The 23,268-nt window shown below is 40.5% G+C and overlaps 1 protein-coding gene across 1 annotated transcript; it reads right to left on the bottom strand.

The window, feature by feature from the left end:
* Nucleotides 1–400: 400 nt before the first annotated feature.
* Nucleotides 401–22,895, bottom strand: pik3r5 (phosphoinositide-3-kinase, regulatory subunit 5). Its single transcript, XM_056371376.1, has 18 exons — nt 22,624–22,895; nt 13,910–14,025; nt 10,231–10,346; nt 10,058–10,126; nt 8,967–9,105; nt 8,154–8,223; nt 7,359–7,533; nt 6,777–6,945; nt 6,588–6,656; nt 5,390–6,297; nt 5,122–5,247; nt 4,792–4,923; nt 4,457–4,550; nt 3,808–3,884; nt 3,328–3,421; nt 3,044–3,126; nt 2,378–2,493; nt 401–1,932 (listed from the first exon to the last, which is right to left on the bottom strand). Exons 2-18 carry the CDS (start codon nt 14,007–14,009, stop codon nt 1,782–1,784), a joined length of 2,688 nt encoding a protein of 895 aa, XP_056227351.1. The 5' UTR covers nt 14,010–14,025; nt 22,624–22,895; the 3' UTR covers nt 401–1,781.
* Between the last annotated feature and the right edge of the window lie 373 nt (nt 22,896–23,268).

Consider the following 23,268-nt stretch of genomic DNA (forward strand, 5'->3'; position numbering starts at 1 on the left):
AGTCCACAGACCACGCCCACCCCTGCAACCGACCAATGGCGTGTCACTTGGTGCTTAGGCTGGGAACAAATCAGGACACGTATCCATATAAACTGTCTTTACACCACATATACAGATGTAAGACAGTTACAGGATCGATAGATAGATAGATAGATAGATAGATAGATAGATAGATAGATAGATAGATAGATAGATAGATAGATAGATAGATAGATAGATGTAATGTAAATGTAAAGTAAAAGTCCTGCATACAAAAGAAACAGAAAGATCCTCACATTTCTTAAAGTAGTATTCATATTGCAGAAAAACTGAACTTTGAGTGTAATACATTGCATTTAATATACATTATTGGATTTTTAATACGGACGTGTAAATGAAGGAAACGGAAACTTAATTTCCATTTGAGGACATATTTTATTGATCACTGAATTTGAAATGTCTCCATTGCAGGGATAATGCACATACAATTATAAAAACTAATATTGCGTTTGTAATATTTCAGAAAAGATGTGTATGAAGAGTAGAGGGCAGTGGTGCCAGGCATTAATCTGAACATAAAAGTACCTAATTTGTTTAATCTAATGTTCAAGTGCCTTGATTCCATAAAAGAAATGTCTTTGCAGTGCTACTATTTCACTCTCAGTCAGGTGAATCAGGACATGATCCCATTACAGCATGAAAATAGTTAGATTAAAAAATAAATGTCATAGTTACAATATGCAAAGTGATTATTTTTTACAGAGAAAAGTGTGCATTTGAATATATTTCTAAGCACCATATTATGAAATTCATATTTTCCATCTGTGCTCTTGATGAAATGAATATTATCATTAAAATATGATTTACATAAGCTACTTTACAGATATTACAAAGTTAGATTTTACTCCAAGTGTCACCAATTCTAGATGAATCTGTACTTCAGCTGAAGTCAAGTGAAAAGTCAACAGAGCCCCCTGCTGGTCATACTTATAACTCCAGTTAAAACAGTGGTGTCAAAGTAACTCCTTAGGAGAAATGTTTTACAACTAAAAGCCTATGTAGAACAGACATAAAAAAATATCGTGTGACATTCATGTTATACTATGCAATACAATATTTTACAGACACAATATTTACATGTTGTCTAAAGTCATAGTGTCCATTCTCAGATATAGTCACATAGTCCAATAATTGCCACTAATAATAGCTCTACTCTAGGTAGTACAGTCTTGTCAGCAGGTGTCAAAATGTCCCATAGCCCTGTATGTCCATGTAGGTTGATCCAGAGAAAAGTTCTTAAAGTTTGACTCCAAGATGATCTCTTTTTTACATTCCATCGCCCAGTAGGACCCAGGCTTACTACAACATATTTCTCTTGCCAGTTTGGATGTCGTCCCAACTGAGACTCTGTAGATTCACCCTGTTTGATAAGATGTTACTGTGGTTAAGGTCACTTCTCTGCCAAAACGAAACAAGGAACTGAAACCTGAAGAAGGAAACATGAACAGTTTCCCTACCAGTAGTCAATTATTGCTTGATAGAGGAAAACTTGTTTCTTGGGTTATTTGGTATGTGCTTGTATCAAGACGCGAACCAGGTCTGCAGTTTCCTGATGACCCCTATCTGTTCACGTGCTTCCAACAGTTGTGTCCCACTGCCGTTTGAGGCCACCACCATGTGAACTTGACCACAACGGCTTAAAGACACCAGGAATAAATGATAAATACAGTACATCCTGTGCTCTTCTCCTCTGCAGTCAGTGTCCTTTCCTTTCAGTCCACCCAAACCAATGGTCAGCAGCCTCAGGGAAGCGCCCCACTGAAAGTGACTATGGGCAGGCAGAGGAGGGAGCAGAACGTGGGGTGGAGAGGCTGGATTTGAGCTGAGGTCCGAGATTTTCTTAGTCTCCAGTCACTGGAGCTGTCAGGTTTATAGCACACTGATATTTCACACCTTGATGGGACAGAGGGAGACGTGTGAGTTAGATAAATAATAACAGAGGCGTGAGTGAATTGTGTAAATATATCTGTAATTTTTTTTATTCACGTATGTTCCTTAGAGGAAACAAGGTTGCGACTGCACAGGATTCAGGTGAGTTAAAGAAATGCAGCGAGAATACAACTAGAAATAGTGAGCCTGTCTTGTCTGTGTTTGTGATGAGAAATCGTTTCTCTGACATTGTGAAAGTCCTGAAAGATGTTTTAATTTACAATTGTGTTTCCATATGTCAAGAGACAATGGGAGCTTTACCACTTCTTGACAGAACCATTTGTTATATTAGAAAGATATACACATATATGCATCAATTCCTGTGTGTGTGTACATCCGTGTGTGTGTGTGTGTGTGTGTGCACGTGTGTATGTGTGTACGTGTGTGTGTGCTTATCTTAAGTCCACACCTTGTGACAGTCTGTAGTATCTTCTTCTCATCCTGGTCCAGACACACAGCAAAAGTTGTGTTTTCAGCACCGCTGACCTGGACCTTGTCCACCTTCACCTCTGTCACATTCAGCTGCTACAAAGGGAAGGAGCAAAACCAAATGCAATGCAACTCATTAATATACATTTTGCCGAAAAAGAAAAAAACTGTGGAGATGTATTTGCATATCATTTTATATAATATTCATTGCTTTTGCAGCTTGTCTGAATGTTTTTTTCTTGATTTTGTCTTTGGGAGTTGAAGAAAAAAAAAAAGCCTTGAGCTAAAGATCAATCATTTAAATAGGTCTACATTCTGCTGAAGTGTGTAATGACTATTACAAGTCAAAGCTCCCAATCTAAATGAGGTTAACAGAACGAGATACAATGTTGAGCAAACAACATTATAACCAAAACACACGAGAGCAAAAACAAACTGTGTGTTGTGGCTTTTTGTCCTATCAAGTTGTCAGTGTGAAAAAAAAATTTCTCAAGGTACGTGAGATGACAGATTAATCTGAGATGAGTTTGAGATGCTATCCAGGATGTATTGAGGTGTCTGTCTTGAAATAGAGAATGTGTTTCAGAGCTGTTTGTGAAAAAAAACCACAAACCACCGAGACAGACTGATCTCACATCTGGCTCACCTGGTTATAGCCCTTCTTGCTCTTGCCATTCTGTCTCTTCAGAACCTCAGTCATTGTGAGCTGCAGGCACTCCATCTTTGAATCTGACAGAGATTGTTTGAGTTAAATTAGGAATACACTCACACATCTGACAGCAAATGCTTCATCGTCACCTAATGCAGGTATCAAAAGGTATCGAGGGATTTCATGTTTAACATTACGAACAGCGACAACATCTATGAGTTTAATTACTATACTAAACATTTCACTGACTTATCCATGTATCATTGTAAACAGCAGCATACCTAGTTCCTCAGGGTTCTTGCACGCTTTGGTCAAATTTACTGAAGTACAGACTTTTGTTTCTCTTTTCCACTGACTTCTGCCACTAATGACCACCTGAAGAGGAGAAGGGAGTATAAGATTACTGCTGCTTTGGAAAAACACACACAAAAAACAGTATGACAGCACCTTGACAACATTTCAAACTGAAGAAATGCATCTAATCAAAGATATGCGACAGACCTAAAGTATTATATACAGACGTACTATAACATCACCAAACTGTGACATCATGTTTACCAGTTAGGCCAGTTAGTGGTACAATCAAAAACTCTAGCTTTGTAAGGACAGGGGGACATGTGCATGCTGTTATGCAGACTTGCTAGTTTGTCATTGAATTTTAAATAGTAATTTCCTGTGGAGAAGTGACCACAGTTGAAACCAGCTGAATTCGGGTAAACAGTGAAGACCTGCACTGCCTCCAAAGGGATAATGAACCTTACCCTGTTGTATACCACATCCAACTTCAGAGGCACCGCTTCTCGGTCGCCATCAATACCAAACCGTTTACTGGCAGCACCTACGTACAGAGAGAAAAACACACACACGTGCGCACACATATAAGTAATCCATGTGAGAGTAATGGTACTGTTAAACAGTTCAGAATAGAGCTAAAAAATATATTAAATATCACTGTAACATTTAAATTCACTACAGATAGCAGTCAATAGCAATGTTGTTGCAACTCGCAGTAAGAAAAGTAGATAATTTCTGTGTGAGGAATACTGTGACTAATGGAACAAAGAACAATCAGTTCCACAGTAACCACCACTGGACACGAGGCACAGCCTCAGTTTTCCCTGAATTTTTACTTCTCAAAGGAAATGAAAAATCAGAAGTGCAAGTGGTGGTGACGAGTGAAACTAAAAAAGTAGAAGTGGACTGAATCATGATATAGAAATAGCAGATGTTCCTCGACCATAAATTTAGTCCAGTGTTAACCTCATAATAACTGATGACGCGTTTCACTGCATGGAAAAAGTGGAGGGTTTTATTTATTGTGGCATTGTTGCTAGGATATGCATGCATGCGTGTGTGTGTGTGTGTGTGTGTGTGTGTGTGTGTGTGTGTGTGTGTGTGTGTGCCACTCACCCATGGCCTTGATGGCTCTTGTTCCTGCGGTGTGACCCAACTCTAGGGAGTGGACGAACACCTCGGTCCTCCTCTGCCCACAAGCTAACGTCAACTACAACATGAAAGATCCTCAATCACTCACAACATTTGGAACAGTCTTTTTTTTGTTTTTTTTGTTAATTACTCAAGAGGGCATCAGGTTCCTGTTTCTATAAGGATGCCAAGATCTGGATACTAGGGCTTCCCTTAAAATGGGTTAGTAGCAGAAAACAGCTCTATAAAAGAGTTGTATGGCATGTAAGCATCTAATGTATTCCAGCTCTGTGTGTTTGAGTGTGTGTGTTTTGTCTGACCTCAGCCTGATAGAGCTGGATCAAAGCCGGCCGGGCAGCATAGCGGCAGTAGTACAGGACCAAGTCGGCCAGGATGGGAAGACGCTGCTCATATGAACTATCATAGGACTCTGACTCTGTCTTTGAGGTTTGCTGCAAAAGAGAACAAGAAAAAAAAACGCTGTAATATAATTACACAGCAGGATGATATATGTAGGTAGGGCGTAAACAAAAAAATCAGACATTGTTGAAAGGTCTGATTGGTCACAACTCAAAGCACTCATGTTCATGTAGTTGGATAAACATGAATGCTAGACTCTTGGATTATGTTTGGCTAGATTTCAGTTGTACCTGGCAGACCACGTTGGCGGGCAACTTGAGCAGGCTAAGGGTGTTTCTTTCGTACCAAGGGTCCAACATACCAAGGAGATGGGCGATGTCATTAGTACTGTCCCCTGTGCTCGTGAGGTGAAGACCCTGCTTGAGCAAAAGCAACGATTAAAACCGAAAGGTCATGTGTGCAGGTGCAGGTCATTTTTGACAGCTCAAGAAATATGATGTTTTAAACAAAACATTGTGTTCAGTGTTTGAGGTTAGGTTGGGGTATCATTCTTCTTACGTTAGACAGGGCTGCTCCTTTTCCAGTTTGGACCACAGGACAAGGGGACCTCAGACTCCCCGCTGCTCTAGCTGAATCCCTCTTCACGGGTACAAAGTAGAACTGAAGCTTGAAGGCCCTGCTGAGACGTGGACACGCACTCTCCTTCCTCCTCAGACTATTGTAGGCTCGGGCCACCTTCCCTGCTACATGATCAGCACCAAACACAACCACCCTCAGTGTAGTATTCTTACTGTCCTCATCACTGCTGAGAATAGGCCTTCTTCTGAAGCAGACATGTCTAAGAGTTTGACTTTGTGGCTGGAGTAGGGGCTCAGGACTACGTAACTTGACTTGCTGTGGTAGAGAGTTGGAGCGTTTCTCTCGCACCACTAAAAGGTCTTTTGATTCTGTGTTTCCTAAGCTTTTCGCCCGGTACAGCGGGCTCTTGGGTTTGATGAAGAGCCTGTAAAAGTGCTGGCTGAGCCGAGCTGAAGCTTTGGTAGACTTTGGCGAACATTTTTCCGCAACGGGAGAGGAGCAGTTATATTCGTCTGAATCATCAAAGTAGTCACTGTCGGCTCCAGAAGCGACAGAGAAGAGCGACGAGGCGTAGGACTCCGAGGTGACAGACAAGGTGGAGAACATTGAGTCTTTGGAGGCGGTGGACAAGGAGGAGATGGTTGAGAAGGTGGAGTCACGGTGCTTGATGCTGTAGCTGTTAGATGTGATAGACATGGCAGGCGATCCTACTCCATGCCCCTCCTCTTCTTTGTCTTCTTCCTCCTCCCCGTTTTCGACATCCATCCTTGTCACATCCTCCTCATCATCATCATCATCGTCATCAATGTCTACCTCCTCCTCTTCCTCAGCCTGCCCATTAGAGATGAGATCGTCAGGGTCATGTTCCAAAAGGGTGTTCAGCACGTCTGCAGGAATCAAAATAGATAGATATCAATCATAAATTGAAAGAGTAAAAGGGTAGGGAGCTTAGTGTTCATGTTATCATGCTGATTGTGTTCTTCCCATCACAAGTATAAAAAAGTATGGGATATATGGTTAGTCTGTCTGTCTGTCTGTCTGTCGTCTGTCTGTCTGTCTGTCTGTCTGTCTGTCTGTCTGTCTGTGCTGAAAGGAGCACTGAACAGTGTCCTCCAGCAATGTAGGATCATGGGACAATAGGCTCGAGGGCACAGGCATATCACACTGAATACTTTACCAAAGTTATCTTTTTCCCAGTGAAACATGTAACACTTGGCTGTTGGCAGTGGTAGCGTCTGTAGCATTCCTGAGAGGGAGGACAGGAAAAAGAATAAGATAACAGCCTGTCAGTGCAACTGAGATATCCAAATCATGTGATATACGCTGCAGACATATATCCCCTGGTTCATAAAATCTGCTCTCTTACCGTCAGACTTCCTTCCATTGGATGCCGGGATCCTCATCCTCTCCCTCAGTCCCTCCAGTCCCTGGATCACATGACTGCGTCCCTTCAGAGGGTCGCTTATGGCAGCGGCCGCCTCTAAGACATCACTTACAGTGGAGAAGATCTCACCCAGTTCATTCACACTTTTTCCCTGCAAACAGTTGTCAAATATGATATAGTAAAGATACACTTTTAAAACTGTTTTACACATTTTTACATTGTATATACAGTACATACATATATACATTTCTAAATGTATTGTATGTAGGGTAGATGTTATGCTACACATTTCCTTGATATTGCTTACATGGTAATATAAGGCCTTTATAAGCCTTTATGCAATTCTATTATAAACTACCAGTGTTGATTGTAAATGCTTACGAGGAAGGTTTAAAGGGAGTAGTAGTTTTAATTGATAGGTGTGATTTACTTCAAAACTTAGATCTGTATATAAGTACCAGTTGATTCTCTACATTTTAAACACAAAAAAACACTGAAAATACAATTTTGTTTATTCTGAGAACAATCTCCAGGTGCCTCTGAACCAGTGCTCTGACCACATACCTGCAGGGCTGTGTGGATACTATGTAGAGGGTACTTGGTGCCTAGTGTGGACTGGAAGGCGTGCTTGATCAGGGTGATGTAGGTCTCTTTCTGCGAGTGCTGAATGCGACTGAGCTGCTCAGCCACCGAGAGAAAGTCCGCTGGCACCTCGCCCGGCTTCATCAGCAGCACAGTCCTTCAGGAAGAGACAGATGATGTCACTGGTGATGTGTGAACATGTAAACAAATTCAGATGCAAGCAGGATGCTATGGTGGTGGTGGTGGTGGTGGTGCTGGGGTTTGATGGGTGGAGAAGGGGATGAAGAGGGACTTTCCAGGTTATGAACCTACAATAAGTGCTAACCAGATAAGTGTTTTAATTCAGTAACCCAGTTAACTTTAGAACACCCAGTGCTCAATTATTTTTCTCAATTTAAAAGTATTGCGTCAGATCAGATGAACTTGCTGTGAACTACAGACATGTATGAGAACAAAAACTGTCCATTTTAACAAGAAAGCAGAAAGTACAAAGATAACACAGTCTAAACTCGACTGAAGAAAAGGAGGAAGTGGGAAGTAGGAAATTAAGTAGAAAAAGGTGTTCTATGTAGTGTACAGCACGAATCCTTACATATACAGATGAATATCTGAATATCACCAATGCTTGTTAATCATGGAAACACAGTGGAGCTGTGAGAAACTGAAGAACATGCAGAACGATCTCTTGGTCAAGAGTCTGTGAAAAGTGCAGGAAACTGGATGACATACACCTAAAACAACCAAGTTTCTGCGGGCAGTAATCGTGTGTGGACTTACATGGTCTTGGAGCAGTGGCTGGAGGTGTTAAGGCCTTGCTCTTCTCTCACCAGTCTCTGAAAGGAAATCCCTGTGAGGAAAATAGAAAATAAATGTTATTAAATGTGTGGATGGTTTTTAACCAAACAACTTGACAGGAACACTGTGTTATTCATGACAGTGTCCTGGTGGAGTTAGTGCAGACAGATGGAGGGTTAGTGGCTACCAGAGTGTCCGTAATAGCTTGATATTTATATATGAAACATTAATTAAAAAATAGTATTTACAAAGTGACTCATTTAAGTTTTGAATGAGTACAAACAACACAGAGATCCATACTTTGTCTTGTCTGAGGGATGGTAATGAATGACAGTAATGTATTTTGAAAAGCCTAAAAGAAACAGATTACTTAGAGGGGATCTCTCATTCATTCAAATCTATTCATTCAGTCTGTTGATGTGTTTTTGGCACTTCCTGTGACCCTTCTTGTTAATGTCAGCACAGGTGTTCACATGTGGCTTCTGCTTTTGTTGTTTTTCGTCAAATCTGAAGTTACATCCGCTTTCAAACAATATCACATCAGTATGAAGAAGTGCCCAGTTCAACCCAAACCCTTATCAGCTTCCTCTCACTGCTGTTGTTGATGATGTTGGTGAAGTGTTTTCGCTGATATGCATTTCTTTGACTTGTCACTAGGGGGAGGGCGATCACAAGGGTTGGGAAAACTGTATGAAGCTAAAGAATATGTGTGTCAGAGACAGTGAGGAGTCATTAGAAACAGACACACAGAGAAAGAGAGAGGTCTTTAAAATGAATGACACACTCCACAATTACCTGGGGCTTTGATCTCCAGCTGTAGTGTGGAGAGGAGGTTTTTGCACACACTGCAGTAAGGCTCAGGCCAGGTGAGGAAGCAGCGGAACACCTCCGCAGCTTCCTCCAGCAGCTCCGTGTCTGGAGGACAGTACGGTGTCTGCAACCAAAGCACAAACCGGATATGTTAACAGGCTCCTGTTGAGGTGCAGCAAGACCTGTTGGAGGCTTGGATAGACATTTACAGTTGAGCACTGTATGTGGTGTGTGCATTCCAGTTATGAAAGGTGATACTGACCTCATTAACTTTATATTTTGTTTAACAAACGATTTTAACTGACAGTGCCATAACAATATTGACAAATTTGATCTTATTTTTGTCATTCATTTCAGTTCAATGTTATTATTACTAAAAACATGTCACATAATTTATGAGCTAATTAACAGTTTGTTGTAACGATGTGACATTATTCTATTCATATACCAGTGTTTTATTCTATACAAGTTTCATGACAAACAACCAAAGGCACATTTGTCACGTGATTACAAAACATCAAAGCTGTAACATTATTAGTTGCTACACGGCTCAAAGTAAACTCCGGGGTTCTCAGTTCCTATCAAAAAAAAGAAAAAAAAGAGACGTTCAAGCACTCCGATGATGTTGTGTTATCGATGTAGAATCCTCTGTTAAATCTACTGAAAAGAGCAGCCAATATGTGTCGGTACAGAAAACCCTTCATGTTTTCTTTATGTTTCCAGCGATAAATCAATCAGATCTTTTCCAGTTACTGTTAGAGTGCACTGTTTCATGGACTGCTCGATTATAGGGAGTGCATATAAGCACATTAGCTCGACTGAAAAACAGAAACAATATTTATCAACCACAGGTTTTTTGCCAGTCAAGCAAATGCTGTGCTTTGTATTGTTTTTGCAACTGTGCTAGGCACTTTTCTCACGGTGATGCCTCAAAGAAACGTCACAGTGGCTGGAATTGAGGAACTAATTGACCTTTTGGATGGAGGATACTCTTACACATGTGAAACACTGTGAATGGAGCAGAGAGGTGATGAAAGGTCAGATGTTTTGGTAATGTGCATGAAGACGATTTGTACCTGAAGCAGGGTGGAGAAGAACATGATAGCGAGAGGAGCCACCAGCTCATACTGACACTGCTCCTGAACCTGAACATCAACACACAGAAAGGCAATGAGCAGTGGTGTTAAGATAATCACACAGTGGACAATGTTCTCTCTTTGACCGTGACCTTTGCTCTTTGTCTTCTCACCTCTTTGGTCTTTGTGATGATCTGCTGTAAGAGGATGAGGAAGTTCTCGGGGTCTCTCTTCACCAACTCCTCCAGGCTCCAACGGTTCATTGACTGACCCGCTGAGCACATCAGCACTGGAACACAGTACATGTATTTTCATGTAAACACATGAACAACTTCATTACACAGATCGACACAAGTAAAAGGAGATAAAGAAGATACTTGGGTAACCAAAAACATTTGTGGTCAGGTCGTTTCTGATAAGACATGGAGCTTAGACTAATAGCCAGATTCATTCAGCTTTTACTTAACCAGATATATATTTCATTGTGATTAAAACATGATTTTAAATATTGGCTTTGTGAAGAAAGCACCATAACACAGTACAAAAAGACATCATAAACAAACTATGAAAGCCGAAACACAGAAATCACTTGACTTCCTGTTCAAATTATTGGCATCATCTAAGAATCATCTGTGACACGCTTTGAGAGCACAGGCTGTACTGGCCTTGATATCTGAGCACATGTCTATGAGCTACAGGTAATGAGGAACCAACCTGCTGGGACTTTTGAATTAAAGTCAACTACCGGGTACAACTACGCACATACAATAATGACCACTCAGGTGTAGCACATGATGTACATCTGTGTGCTAGATACTGTAACTACACCCAGTGATAAGGCATAAAGGACAGACAAGTATCCAACATTTGTAGGTAGGTAAACAAAGTTGTCCTAATGATGTGTTATTGTTCAAGTTTCACCACTTCCCTCACTGGTAATGCTAACTGGTACGCACAGGCATTGTGGGACAGGTAGCTGATTTTGATAGATTATGTTTTCTCACTAATATAGACATTTGTCTTGTGGTATGATTGTACAATAAGCTCATTCTTATGAGAATTAAATTTTCATTATGCTTAACTTGACTGCATCTTCGTTACAGAACCACGTCACCAATACGTGGAAACATTCAACAAAAGAAGCAGGTTTTTTTTTTTTTGGTTATTATCACAACAAATAAAGTGGTTGCGCAAATGTTCATTTTTTTATTTCAAACTGAAACCTCAGTTCAGGCAATTCATTACAAATAGAAAGAAATCATAAGAATGAAAACGAATTTAACACTACGTGTTTATGAAGTGGGTAACACCTCTGATAACTTCACGTTCGGGTCGGAGGACCGCCATGAACCAAATGCAGGTGTGCAGCAACTCACAAAAGGGCTTTAAAGCCCATAACTGTCAGAGGTTCTTGTGCACTTCAAGGGTGTGTTTTATCACCTTTTGTTCAGTGTTTCAGATAGGATGTTTGTACATGTACAAAATTGACAGGATGGATTTCCTGTTGCAAGAAAACAGAGTTAAGGTCTTGTTTCGTACTAGAAAATTTCAAAATAAAGGAAAATTAAGAGTTAAAATTAGATTGGCAAAAAGAAATGGGGAGAAGTAGATTCACAAAATGTTATCATTCAGGTTGTAGATACATTTCAAAATTCTTTCTTTCTTTCTTTCTGTCTTTTTTTGTTGAATAGCCAACTTGAGACTTTGTTATATGTAATTGTTTTGAGATGTGAAGGGAGGAGATGTGTTCTTTCATAGAGCTCTGACTGAAAGGTTTCTATTAGAGTGTGAAATGCAAACATGAGATCAAAAAACAAGAGAAAGGTGTGCATACAGTATCTAAAGCCACACCAATCTGAAGTCTGTCACACTAAAAAAAGAAAACTGAAAGTGGTCGCAGATTCCTCACTTTCCGTTGATCCCTCGACCTTAACAACTCCCGGTGCATCTCTAAGGAGCTCAGTCTCCAAGGAAGTAACACGTCAGCGCTTGTTTAGGTTAAACAGAAAAGTTTTCATCAGTTGCTGAATTTCTCTGAAGCTCATTAAACCTAGGAGTGTTATCCAACAATCTATAAAAAGCAGTGTGCTGGGTCTATTTAAAGGTCAGAAGTGTATTTGCATCATGTGTATTCAGTGGCAAGCTCTACAGGTTAATTTTGATAAGATTCCAGTGCAGGAAATGAAGCTGAAAGTTTCAAATTATCCTGTTTGAGATGTAAATTTGATTATCTCTAAAATAGAAGGCTGGACAATACAGAACACATCCCTGGAAAATTCTTAACAGACACTGGAGCCACGAAAAAGCAGTGAGGAGGAGCAGGAGACATGAAACATGGAAAACAAATGCCAGCTTCAGCTAGTATGTTTTAAATGGCAAAACCACATAAACCGAGTCTATCAGAGTCTAAAACTCAGCGTACGTTTGTGTAAGTAGCTATGCATCACTCTATCTGGCACTGGTTGACGTGTGGGAGGCTGATGTTGATTTGATCTTCCACTCTGTTTTTACACCATGCACCACAGTAACTCCTGCCTCATGATGCCTCACTCACACACTGTGGTGTGTGGCACCACTTCCTCTCAGCTGTCTATTCACACAACTTCCTCCAGCGCCCCATAAACACAGTTCCCTGATGATTTTACAGCAACAGTGTCACCAGCAACAAGCTCAGACATTTAGAAACGCATATGCTCTGTGTGCTGACAGAGTGTGTGTCTGTCACACTCTGTCCTTGCGTTAAGAAAGTGAGAATAAACAACCGCCTTCTGTAAACAGCACATAGCACATCCAAATGTGTTTACTGTTGCTGAAATTTCTGAGAAAATGTGTTGCATTCCTAGAAATAGAAGGTTTGACCCCACACAACAGCTATTAAATTAGCACGTCAGCTAAAAAACCCCAAAACCCAGAATAGTTGGTTTTGCATTAATTGGGCCAACAGACATGTGCTCAGGAGGAGTCAGGACTGAACTACCAACCCTACAATACCAGACATCCTGACTTCTGATAGCAGGACATGCACATCCGGATCAATACCAGTAAGTGTCCAAGTAAGTTATCCCAGGGAGCCAGCACACACAATTGTATTCAACATTACTAAATACATCTGAACTTTCTCTGCTATGGCATTTCAAAAATGTCTGCTGTGGAAAAGGTCAATTGATCTAATCGACCCTGACCTGAGCTCCAGCGTGAGCGCCAAACACCGTAAATCAAACAGTAAAAGGTGATGTTTTTCCACTTCTTTGGCAGCTACTCTAGAAACCTTATTTCACAATTTCTGCCAAGAAGATTGTGTTTTCAGTTCTGCTCTATATCTAAAGTAATCTAAAAAAAAAAAAAAAGATGTTAACAGATTTTAACAAAAGTGGAAAGTGATTTTGTTTTTGGTGTGACTTCAGATACAGGAGCACGATGATAGATGACCATTTTTAAGGGATAACTCACTGTGTTATACTTTTTAATGCAGAAGATGCAGATTCAAAATTGCCATCCTTAATAACATAAATGTGGACGATAGTGCATATTAAGAGAGTTTTGGATTCCCTGAGGGCTACTGATTTTCAAGTACATGCTAAAATAAACCTTCTCTGACCAAATGTGCTTAAAAAAAACATGAGACACAATCAAAAATGTATTGTCATCATGTTAAAAACACACCTGTTTCTGTGTTAGGTTCTCATTCCTGAGATGTGAGGTTTTCACTGAAACGATACGTCACAATCCCCACAGAAATTCAAACATCATCATTTTAGCAGTGCAGACACTGTTGCTACATGAGCAACCGCCACATGCCCTGACTAGACTCTTTTCAGCGTGAGCCAATCTCCGCTGCGGTCCTCATCTTACCGTTCCAGTGGTGTGCCGCTGTGGGGCTCTGTCTCAGCCCGTCCAGACACCTGTCCAGAGCATGCTGGATCCTGTCCTCTGTACACGAGGTGTGCTGCATCTTCACCACTCAGCTTCTGTGGAGAGACAGGAGAGACACCTGACATTAAGTATTAAAACATGATATATAACCCAATTCCAACTCATATAATCTGTGGGGTTGTTATCTATAGTGTTTTCATCCACACATACACGCACATGCTCCTCTCTGTCCATGGACAGTGTGTGTTATCTCATCTGTTTTGCATGCAGGCAGATCACCCGCTAAGTATGAAAATTAGTCCAAGAAGACACACAAACCATAAAGGGACATTTCTGAGAGGAAGGAAAAACAGAAGCAGGGTTGCTTGTATTTATGTTTTGTTGCAATAGCTCCTGAAATCTGAAATATTATATGCAGTACAACACATATGATTGGACGCCGTCTCTTTAAGCCACAAACTGAAATGCATTCATCTGAGAATAAAGTTGTTGTTATTTTATTTTATTTATAGTGTTAGCTGGAGTTTTTTTTTTTTTTTTAATCTTTGTTCTGCCTCAAATCAACCAGTTTTATCAAAAGTCTTGAAAAATGTTGAAAGGTCTGTGATTTATTTAAAATATTATGTAAGAGCAAATCAAGTACATAACCCATTTTTTGATAAAATATGCTGTTAAGACAGATTCCAAATTCATTAAAGCCTGTGTAATAGTCAATGTGTATGTTGAATAGTATATTATGCTAAGGTTATACTTCTTGTTGTATTATTGTCATTAATTGTACAGTTAAACGGCTGTAGTTCACGACAAGCAATTGTGCTTTAAAGCAGTTTGATGTTTTGTTTTTGACTGTATTAAATGTGATGGATTTAGTGTCACGAGAATGTAGAAACCGAAGTCCATAATGGACCAGGCTGAGATGTAAAGTTGAATCACCTGCATATGGAAACAAACCCTCATTCAAGTTTTCCTGCCTGAATGTGAGTACATTGGTTTTTCATGATTAAATCAATGGAACAAGAGTCAAAAATCAAAGGTCAAAACAAGAAACAGCTCTGCAGACAAAGTGGCCTAGGATTTTGGAGCATGGTAAAACGGCCACAGCATATTAAATCCAGCAACAACAAACTACCTCTACCTTCAGCTAAATGTCAGCTATGTTTCCACAAATTATATAAATTGGAAGAAGGATTGATTGATTGGTTAAAAGTTCTACAAACATGAATCTTGTTGAAACTAATGAAAAAAAGAAGAAACGCTTATCCACTATTACTAGTATTAAGGGTAACATCAACAAAGCAAGTAATACTCACAGACTGTCTTACTTGTAGCGCAGAAGAACACTGGGTAACTGGTGTACAGTAGCAGTTCTTACTGAGTTGGATTCATGACATTTCAACATTACTCAACAAACTTTGACAGCAACATTTAAAGAAACCAAAACAAGTTTTCCCAATATGACTATTAAAGTAGCTTCAAAGAGAAAAAACATCCTCCAGTCATATCATATTTCATATTTAAAATCGGTATCACACTTATCAGAGATGTGAAACAATGCTGTGGACTGGAGAGAAGCTGACAATAGTCCAACCTGTAATTCCAGTATTACCACAGCCTTGTAAGTACATCATATCTTCACCACTGAAGACGCAAGGATGTGCTGAACTTCACTTTTTTTTCTTCTTTTTTTTTGTTGTTTAAACTTTCAGTTTATCATTTCATTTGGCTGTTTTTCATGCAGCAACTGAGGACAACCCAGGTGTGGCAAGTTGTTTCAGTTCTGTTATGAACATGTCTCATCAGAGGATATATGCATAGCAAGATACAAGGGACGTCCCACCAGTCATTTAAAAGAGTGGTGTGATAGAGATATTAATCCTTGCTGTATTTAATGTAGATAAACAACACAACACGTGTTTAATGACACAGTTTGAAATCGTTGACACAAATCAACCAAAACCTAAAGCTGGTCAAAGCTGCCCCCTAAACCAAATAGACTGTCGCAATAAAAATAGAAGCTTAATTGGTGGTGGACCACTTCTTTACTGGTAACTCCTACATTGCAAGACCTATGAATTCCCCTGTAAATTTCACAGGTGTTTTTGTAGGGCGACTGCTTGTACCCCTGAGCAGACCAGTCACAAAATAACATGTCACAACACAATATGTACATACAGTATGTCACCATTTATTGGGAAGCTCTTTTAAGTGTTGATAAGTTTTCTACTTTGACCACCTGCACTTTACTCCACCCTTATTTTTACTTCAGTAAGGAGAATGGAAAACATAAATGTAGTGTCAAGCCTAACAATAAAAGACAACATTACATACAAAATTTCTCTAATTCCGTTTTAAGACGTTGTTTGTTTCACAAAATTTAAATGACCTGACTCACTGACTGGCTGTAGCTTAGGAGTGAATGGGATGCATTAATATAAAACAAAACAAATGAAACACCACACATGCCTGCATTTGATCAAGAAACTCATGTGTAGGATGCTGTGAAAGATTTAATTAATTTGCATTTCAGACAACTACTGGAATTTACTGGAACATTCATTAAAATGTGGTCGGAAGGAAAAGTTTTCAAGGTTGCTGATGATGTGTTGTTGTGCTGCTTAATATATCTTTAAAGCTTCTCTTTCCTCATAATAGAGTTTTTCCATGCAAATACAGTACATGCGTGCACATTCTGGGAAATGTCCAAATCTGAGAAGCAGAACAAAAACTTCCCTAAAGAAGAGAGCTTTTTAAAGATCTTCTGTTTTAGATCTTGAGCAGCTGATGAGTTTTTTGTTGACATGTACAGTTCCACACTTATTCATAAGTCACAAACCTAATTATTTTGACCATATTAATTCAAGCTAAACATACATACAGAATTTCTGAGCTTGTTTCACTGAGGAAAAATATGTTTGATAACTGATCATAACTGAAAATATGAGCATGTTACAGTTGTGTAAAAACATTACTGAACAGCATTGGACTACAACAGTGCGTGAAATTTAGTGATGGTGGCGCAACTCTTTTGGTTACATCACTGATTGAACTATTGATGATTAAAATCAGTGAAATCTGCAACACAGTTGCTGACAGATTGAAGTCAGAGCAGGGACAGAAATGAGAAATGACATCAAACACTGTTTTTGTCAGATTGCATGTTCTCAAAATTTCCCCAGAGAGCGCAACAAATTCCCCACTTCATATGAAAGCCAGATATAAATGAATAGTGTCAATGAATGACTCGCTCACACCTACTCACCTATTAACCCTAATCGAAGATTTTGGCCAGCACGCAATGTGTCGTTTTTATTTGACATATAATTTGTTTATAGGTGAGCGTTAGATTTATTGGTGCTGGTGGGCGGATTTTTGTCACCAATCTGGTTTCTCATTCAACGCGCTGTCAATCTTCTGATAAAGATCGTCAAAGATGGCGAACTAGTCTTTTAAAGGTAGGCAAACTCAAGACAAGTGAGCCTACACAAACAGTTGCACGCTTAAAGAGACACACAGTACCAACAGACACATACGCGGTGCAAACATCCGACCCACCCACCTCATTATTACCACCAGTGGAGAAGTGGGGCAGGAAGCTCCAGGTTCAGGAGGCCAGAGGAATGAAGCTGAATTACCCCCTCCACCCCCCACCCCCCACTCCCACCACCACTTCACTCTTTTTCCTACAGTTACCTCTCAATAACAATACCTCCAGCTTCACAAGTAAACAACACATCTATGTCGCTCCCTTTTTTTTCTCAGCGGTCCCTCCTCCCCAGAGAGGTATTGTGTCTAAAGAGAAGTCTCGAGTGGCACTGAGGTGGCGTACAGAGGGGTATGGAGGCGAGCACGTTGGACACTTGTGCTAGGGGGCTCCGGTCATTGTCGAGTTTGGACAGAGCTGGATGAGAGCCCAGTGCGAGTGGAAGGAACTAATAAGTCAAAGCTATGATGACTTCTGCATCCAGGATGGGGTTCAATGGAGACATGTAAAAGTAATAAAAGAGGTGAGGACAGTATATGAAGTGGCATGACGCAGTGAAAGTTTATTACTCCCAGCAGTAATAGTTCTGTTGGTATAGTCCCCTTTACAGAAGCGGCCTTATTGTGTGTTTGTTTGAAAGGTAACAAAGAGTTACACATACACTGATAAATGAACATAACATTAAAGAGAGATACCCTGGAACTATGGGTGGTGCTGCAGTGTACTATGACGGGGATTTTAACAGAAAATTCAATCCCAAAATCCAGAGTGTTATCATAGTTGTTTACGTCGAGTTGCTGCTAGTCATGTTGCAAATGCATGAGTCTGTGGTGTTTCATAAGAGGATGTATGCAGAACATCCCTAAGAGTCAACAAGGTCACTTCCACTTTTTCATGGCTTGCAACTTGCAACAGTCAGACAATAAGAAGCAGTGTTTGTGTGGTGCCAAACCACTTTTAAGGAATTTAAAAACGATTTACAGTGAATTATTTAACTACAGTCTTACAGAGATGTGAAAGAAAAAACAAAAGTATAGTGTGTTTTGTCCACACATTGAGTATTGTGATGGTGCAACATCAGTCAGGCAAATATCCATGTGAACAAAAATCATCTGTAGAGCAAATTGACAGCTGTGGCTGCAATTAGCCAAGCTCTAACACTCAATAACAATAGGCTGTATTGTCAGCTAACAGAGAGAAACCACTGATCCGGACAACAACAATGAAATGATCACATTGATCACATTGCCAGTAACGGCAACAATCTGATCCATGACAATATTTCACCCATCACTGTGACTTCTGTTTCAACTTCTGTCTTTCTCATCTTCCCCACGTTGACCAGTTGCCAAGATCAAGGTAAAACAAGCACAACAGTTTCAGATTACGATGCTGCAGAATGGTTTTCTAGTTACAGCTCAAACACCTACAGGTGTAGCTAATAAAGAGTCTTCTCAGGTTACTGACTTCAAATATAGCTGCAGGTGGAAACTGTGGATGCTGAAGGACGTTTTCTCAGCTTTTATTTTGCCACAATAACAATAGTTTTTCACTATTGCTACATCATGTCACCTTGTAACCACTCCACATCGAAATGTTACTTAGAGCACCGTACAAGTCTTTCCCTCCTTTCGTTTTCTGTCTCTCTCTTGTGCTCCTTGTCAAGGGTTATGAGTATCAACGTTTCCCAGAGAAAACCAAGCAGTCCCTAGCGCTGCACCTACACCTGTGTCTCTCTCTCTCTCTTTCTCTCGTTGGCTTCCCATCTCCCCCACTGATCCCATTACCAACTGCTTCCTAACAGGAAGGTAGCTTCCCTGCTCAGCTGAGGAAGCAGGTGCCTCCCTATTGTTGTGGTGTGATCAGACTCTCAGATAGACTCCCACAGACCAGGGAGGAGAGCTCTTGTGTTTGTGTTTGAATGTGTGTGTGTGTGTGTGTGTGTGTGTGTGTGTGTGTGTGTGTGTGTGTGTGTGTGTGTGTGAGAGTGTGTGTGTGTGTGTGTGTGTGTGTGTGTGTGTGTGTGTGTGTGTGTACAGTATGCATGCCTGTCATTTTCAACCACCCCCCACCCCCCTCCTGATTGATAGAGTCTGATATTCACATCCAGTCTTCCTCTGCTGGCCCACAGAACAGCCCCCCCCCCCCCGTCCCGTACCCCCTACCACCTTTCCCTCCACTGACCTAGTGGATGTGAACTGGCCTCTTATGGCTTTGGGAAACAACAGCGGTCCAACTCCAAAGCTCTGCTGTAACTAAGTGCTTCCCTTTAGTTCAAACAACCGCTACCGGTCAGAACACAGCAGTTTGATGGAGGAGATCCCTCATGTTGGGTTGTAAACTAAGCTGGAGTGTGTATGTGTGTGCGTGTTTCATGAAGTCACTGGGGATGTTTCGTTATTATGTGTGGGAAAACAGTGAAGTTTACTTCAAAGATGAGCCTCAAAGTTCATTCTCAACCTTGGAAACAGCTTTCACAAATCGACAAAACAATGTCACATCACGGCCCATTTACTAGCTTTCATAATCACATGACCTTCATCATCAAATGTAATAGTAGATGCTCTAATTTTTCAATTTTTTTTTTCCGGGCACTTTAAGGGCTTTTTTGTATTGTATATTTAAAAGGGATTTGGAGATGATTCTGTTTTCTAAACGAATCCAGACTGACTTTGTTTTGCTGCAATCTCATCGTTATAAACCTTCTTCATGCAAAGCATGTTGAAGTAGAGCTACAGAACGAGTCTCCTCTATGCAACTGCATAAAAAAACATTGAGATGCATCAATTTGCTCTACATCTAATTACAGCACCAAAACACAGAGGTTGTTCTGTCACGTAATCCACACTGTATAAGCTTTGGTCTTTCGCTTCCTCAATAAACACTGATAATAGATGGATGAAACTATCACGAATGCAAATATCAGGTGCTGTAATATCAGGTCCTGACGGTTAACTCCAAATAACAGGCAGCCGGTGTCTCTGCTACACAAACAGAACTGAGCGAATCTTTGTCTGCTCAATTTCACACCCGACAACACTGGATTTTATTATTCGACAACAGATGAGGAAGCACACATCCATGATTTCTGGATGGAACATATCCTGTTACATTTGTTTAAGTTATAATATGGAAAAACATGTTATGTGTGTGTGTATGCTTTAAAGCTTATATCACTGGATGTTTTTTTTTTTGTAACACCAGGTGTGTTTTGCATGCACACACACGCATATGTGCCCACACAGGGGGGGTGAAAAACCTCAAAGTATGTGTCATAAAGGTGAAAATGAAGATTATACTGATACCACAGCCATAAAGAGACAAACAGGAAGCAATGCTGTGAATAACACGTGCTGCGCTGGGATACTGTGATGAGCTCTGCTAGAGATGAAAACCATACAGACAACACACTGTGACGGTCTTTAAGCTTCATATCGAATATCTGTGGTATCTCCAATCCAGTCATTAACCTATGACCTTTTCTTTTTCTTTTTTTCTGAAGCCTGACACATGGTCTCCCCCGCCACTCCGGCAGTTTTTATTTCTCAACAGTACGAGATGATTGTACTCAACCTGATTGTGCAATTGAACAATTTCGAAGAATAGATGATCCCTTCCTGTGTGTCTGTACTGGAAGAGTCTGTATGTCGTCATCGGATAGGCAGGGTGCACGCCGTGAAGCCATGACGAGTTCATTACATTTAATGCTAAAATGTGCAGAGCTGTATAGATCTGAGATTTGACTCAGACTCGACTGCTGTGGCACTTGACTTACTTGAGAGCCGACTCCCTCAAGACCTGATTTAGTATAATCCCAGTGGCAGTGACAGGCGCAGCCACACAGCTTGAATATGTAAATATTTGGCTGAAGTATTGAAAGCTGGGTCTCGCTCAGGTTAAAAAAAGAAAAGTCTGCGATAGACATGCAATTTGCTAATATGTACCTGGCTTGGACTCAACGAGAAGCTTGATGTGGACTTGCCCCATAAAAACTTAACAGCTCGATTCAGAAAATAATATTACTTGTACTTTATTTTATAGAATCACTGGACGTCACTATATGGCGTCTTCCTTCACCTTTACATCACTTGTTTATGACTCATGGAATTATACAAGCTATCTGCCAGCTTTTCTCACATACAGTGCCCTTTTATAGATACTGCACCTTTAATCAACATGTGGCTGACAAGTGGTTAGTTAACGTAGTAAAAAGGATGTTGAGTACAGGCGTTGGCTCAGTAGCATTTCTATGGGGTGGAGCCCTCAAAGATCACTGACAGTCTCAGGCGTGTCAAACTGATGGTTCAAGGACAGTTAACAGCATTCTTTGCTTGAATCACTGGTTGTCACTTTTCAGCAACGTTTTATATCTATATATGACTGAACACAGACTTAATGCATGAAGTTGATTTATAACCATGTGCATATAATTGCAAGTCAATTGGACCTCAACGTCTCAGTAAAACAAACCACATCCCCTGAAATCAGCCCCGAATCATGAACTCTAACAACCTTATGGTGTCATTTAAGGTGCTGACACAAGCGTCTGAGATCAACAGGCTTAAATTATTCCTATTTAAAGACACATACATTTTAAAGCAACAAAACATCCAGGCACCGAACACGTGCTTCTAAATCTCTACTTCCTCACTCTTTATTAAAGGCATGAATCATACAGAGCTTTTGAAGAAGCAGAAGTTCCCAAAATGGCATCACAATGTAGGGGTTGGGGGTGGGGGTCTGTGAGTTTACACAAAAGGGGGCTGTCAACATGACAGCCCAGCTTCTCCCATCACTGTGACACTGACACTGCCCATCAGCTCCTCATGACAGAAAACAAGAGTCCTGAAGCTTTCACATTTCAGAGAAATGAACTTATTATATAATAAATATTAAAGAAGACACATTTACATGAGTCAAAACAAAATAACATAAAGAGCTGACCAAAGTCTTTAACATGTACATATTAGGTAGAGAGATGAATCCACAACACATTATATTCTCAGACAGGCAAGTTTAGGTGCGAACATGTTAACGATTTCCAGTCAAGTTTACTGTCTGTCGTGGAGCCTGAACATTAGCAGAAAAAACGAACTGTCCCCAGCTCATCAGGCTGACAGTTAGTGACTACTGCCCCCCCTCCCAGCTCACAGAGCAAGCAGGAGATGCCCTTCAAAATAAAATGTAGCCATTGCTGCCTTCATTGTCTTACCTGCAGTTTATTGTCCGGCATCCATACCCTCTGCACTTGTCTAAAGAGTCCAAGGAGTCCAAGGCAAAGCGTCTCCAGCTCAGTGCTTCTGCCATTCATTCACCGCACACATCACAGTTTAACAGACGAACCCACATCCTGGGCATGGCGGAGCATTGCAGTCAAACAAGAGTGAAATCAGCTGCTGGTGGATTGGGCTGTAGCTCTCTGCTGAGCTCAAAGACGTCTGCGCTTCACACATACATAGAGCCGTTCACAAACAGGAAGTGTTTGAGAGAGGTGCATGTGAGCACAATGACTGAGACCGCTGGTGTGTGTGTGTGTGTGTGTGTGTGTGTGTGTGTGTGTGACTGTGTAGGTGGAGGAGCAATTGTGTGCATGTCTATGTGTGTCTACATGCGTGTTTGGGAGGCTGCATGTTGAAGGGATGTTGGCCACTAAAGGGAAGTCATCTGTTTGACGTGTTTGTTTACACGCTATTTTCACATTTGTGAGTTAAGTTTCTTTGTTTAGATGTTGTGGCTTTGTTCGTTTGTTGTGTTAAGCCATACTAAGATAATGTCTGTAACCACTAATTATATGCATTGTGTTATAGTAAATGGCAAACTGCTGCTTAATGGATTTTATTTGTATACTAATATTTGT

The sequence above is a fragment of the Seriola aureovittata genome, chromosome 3 (assembly GCF_021018895.1).
Source record: "Seriola aureovittata isolate HTS-2021-v1 ecotype China chromosome 3, ASM2101889v1, whole genome shotgun sequence".
NCBI lineage: Eukaryota > Metazoa > Chordata > Actinopteri > Carangiformes > Carangidae > Seriola > Seriola aureovittata.

What these genes read in the sequence shown, in the direction of transcription:
- pik3r5 (XM_056371376.1), bottom strand. Translation starts at nt 14,009, where the DNA reads ATGCAGCACACCTCGTGTACAGAGGACAGGATCCAGCATGCTCTGGAC. An exon ending in TCTTCTCCACCCTGCTTCAG is followed by an intron (nt 9,106 to 10,057) that starts GTACAAATCGTC and finishes CTTTGGTTGCAG; the next exon opens with ACACCGTACTGTCCTCCAGA. An exon ending in GCTGGAGATCAAAGCCCCAG is followed by an intron (nt 8,224 to 8,966) that starts GTAATTGTGGAG and finishes TTTTCCTCACAG; the next exon opens with GGATTTCCTTTCAGAGACTG.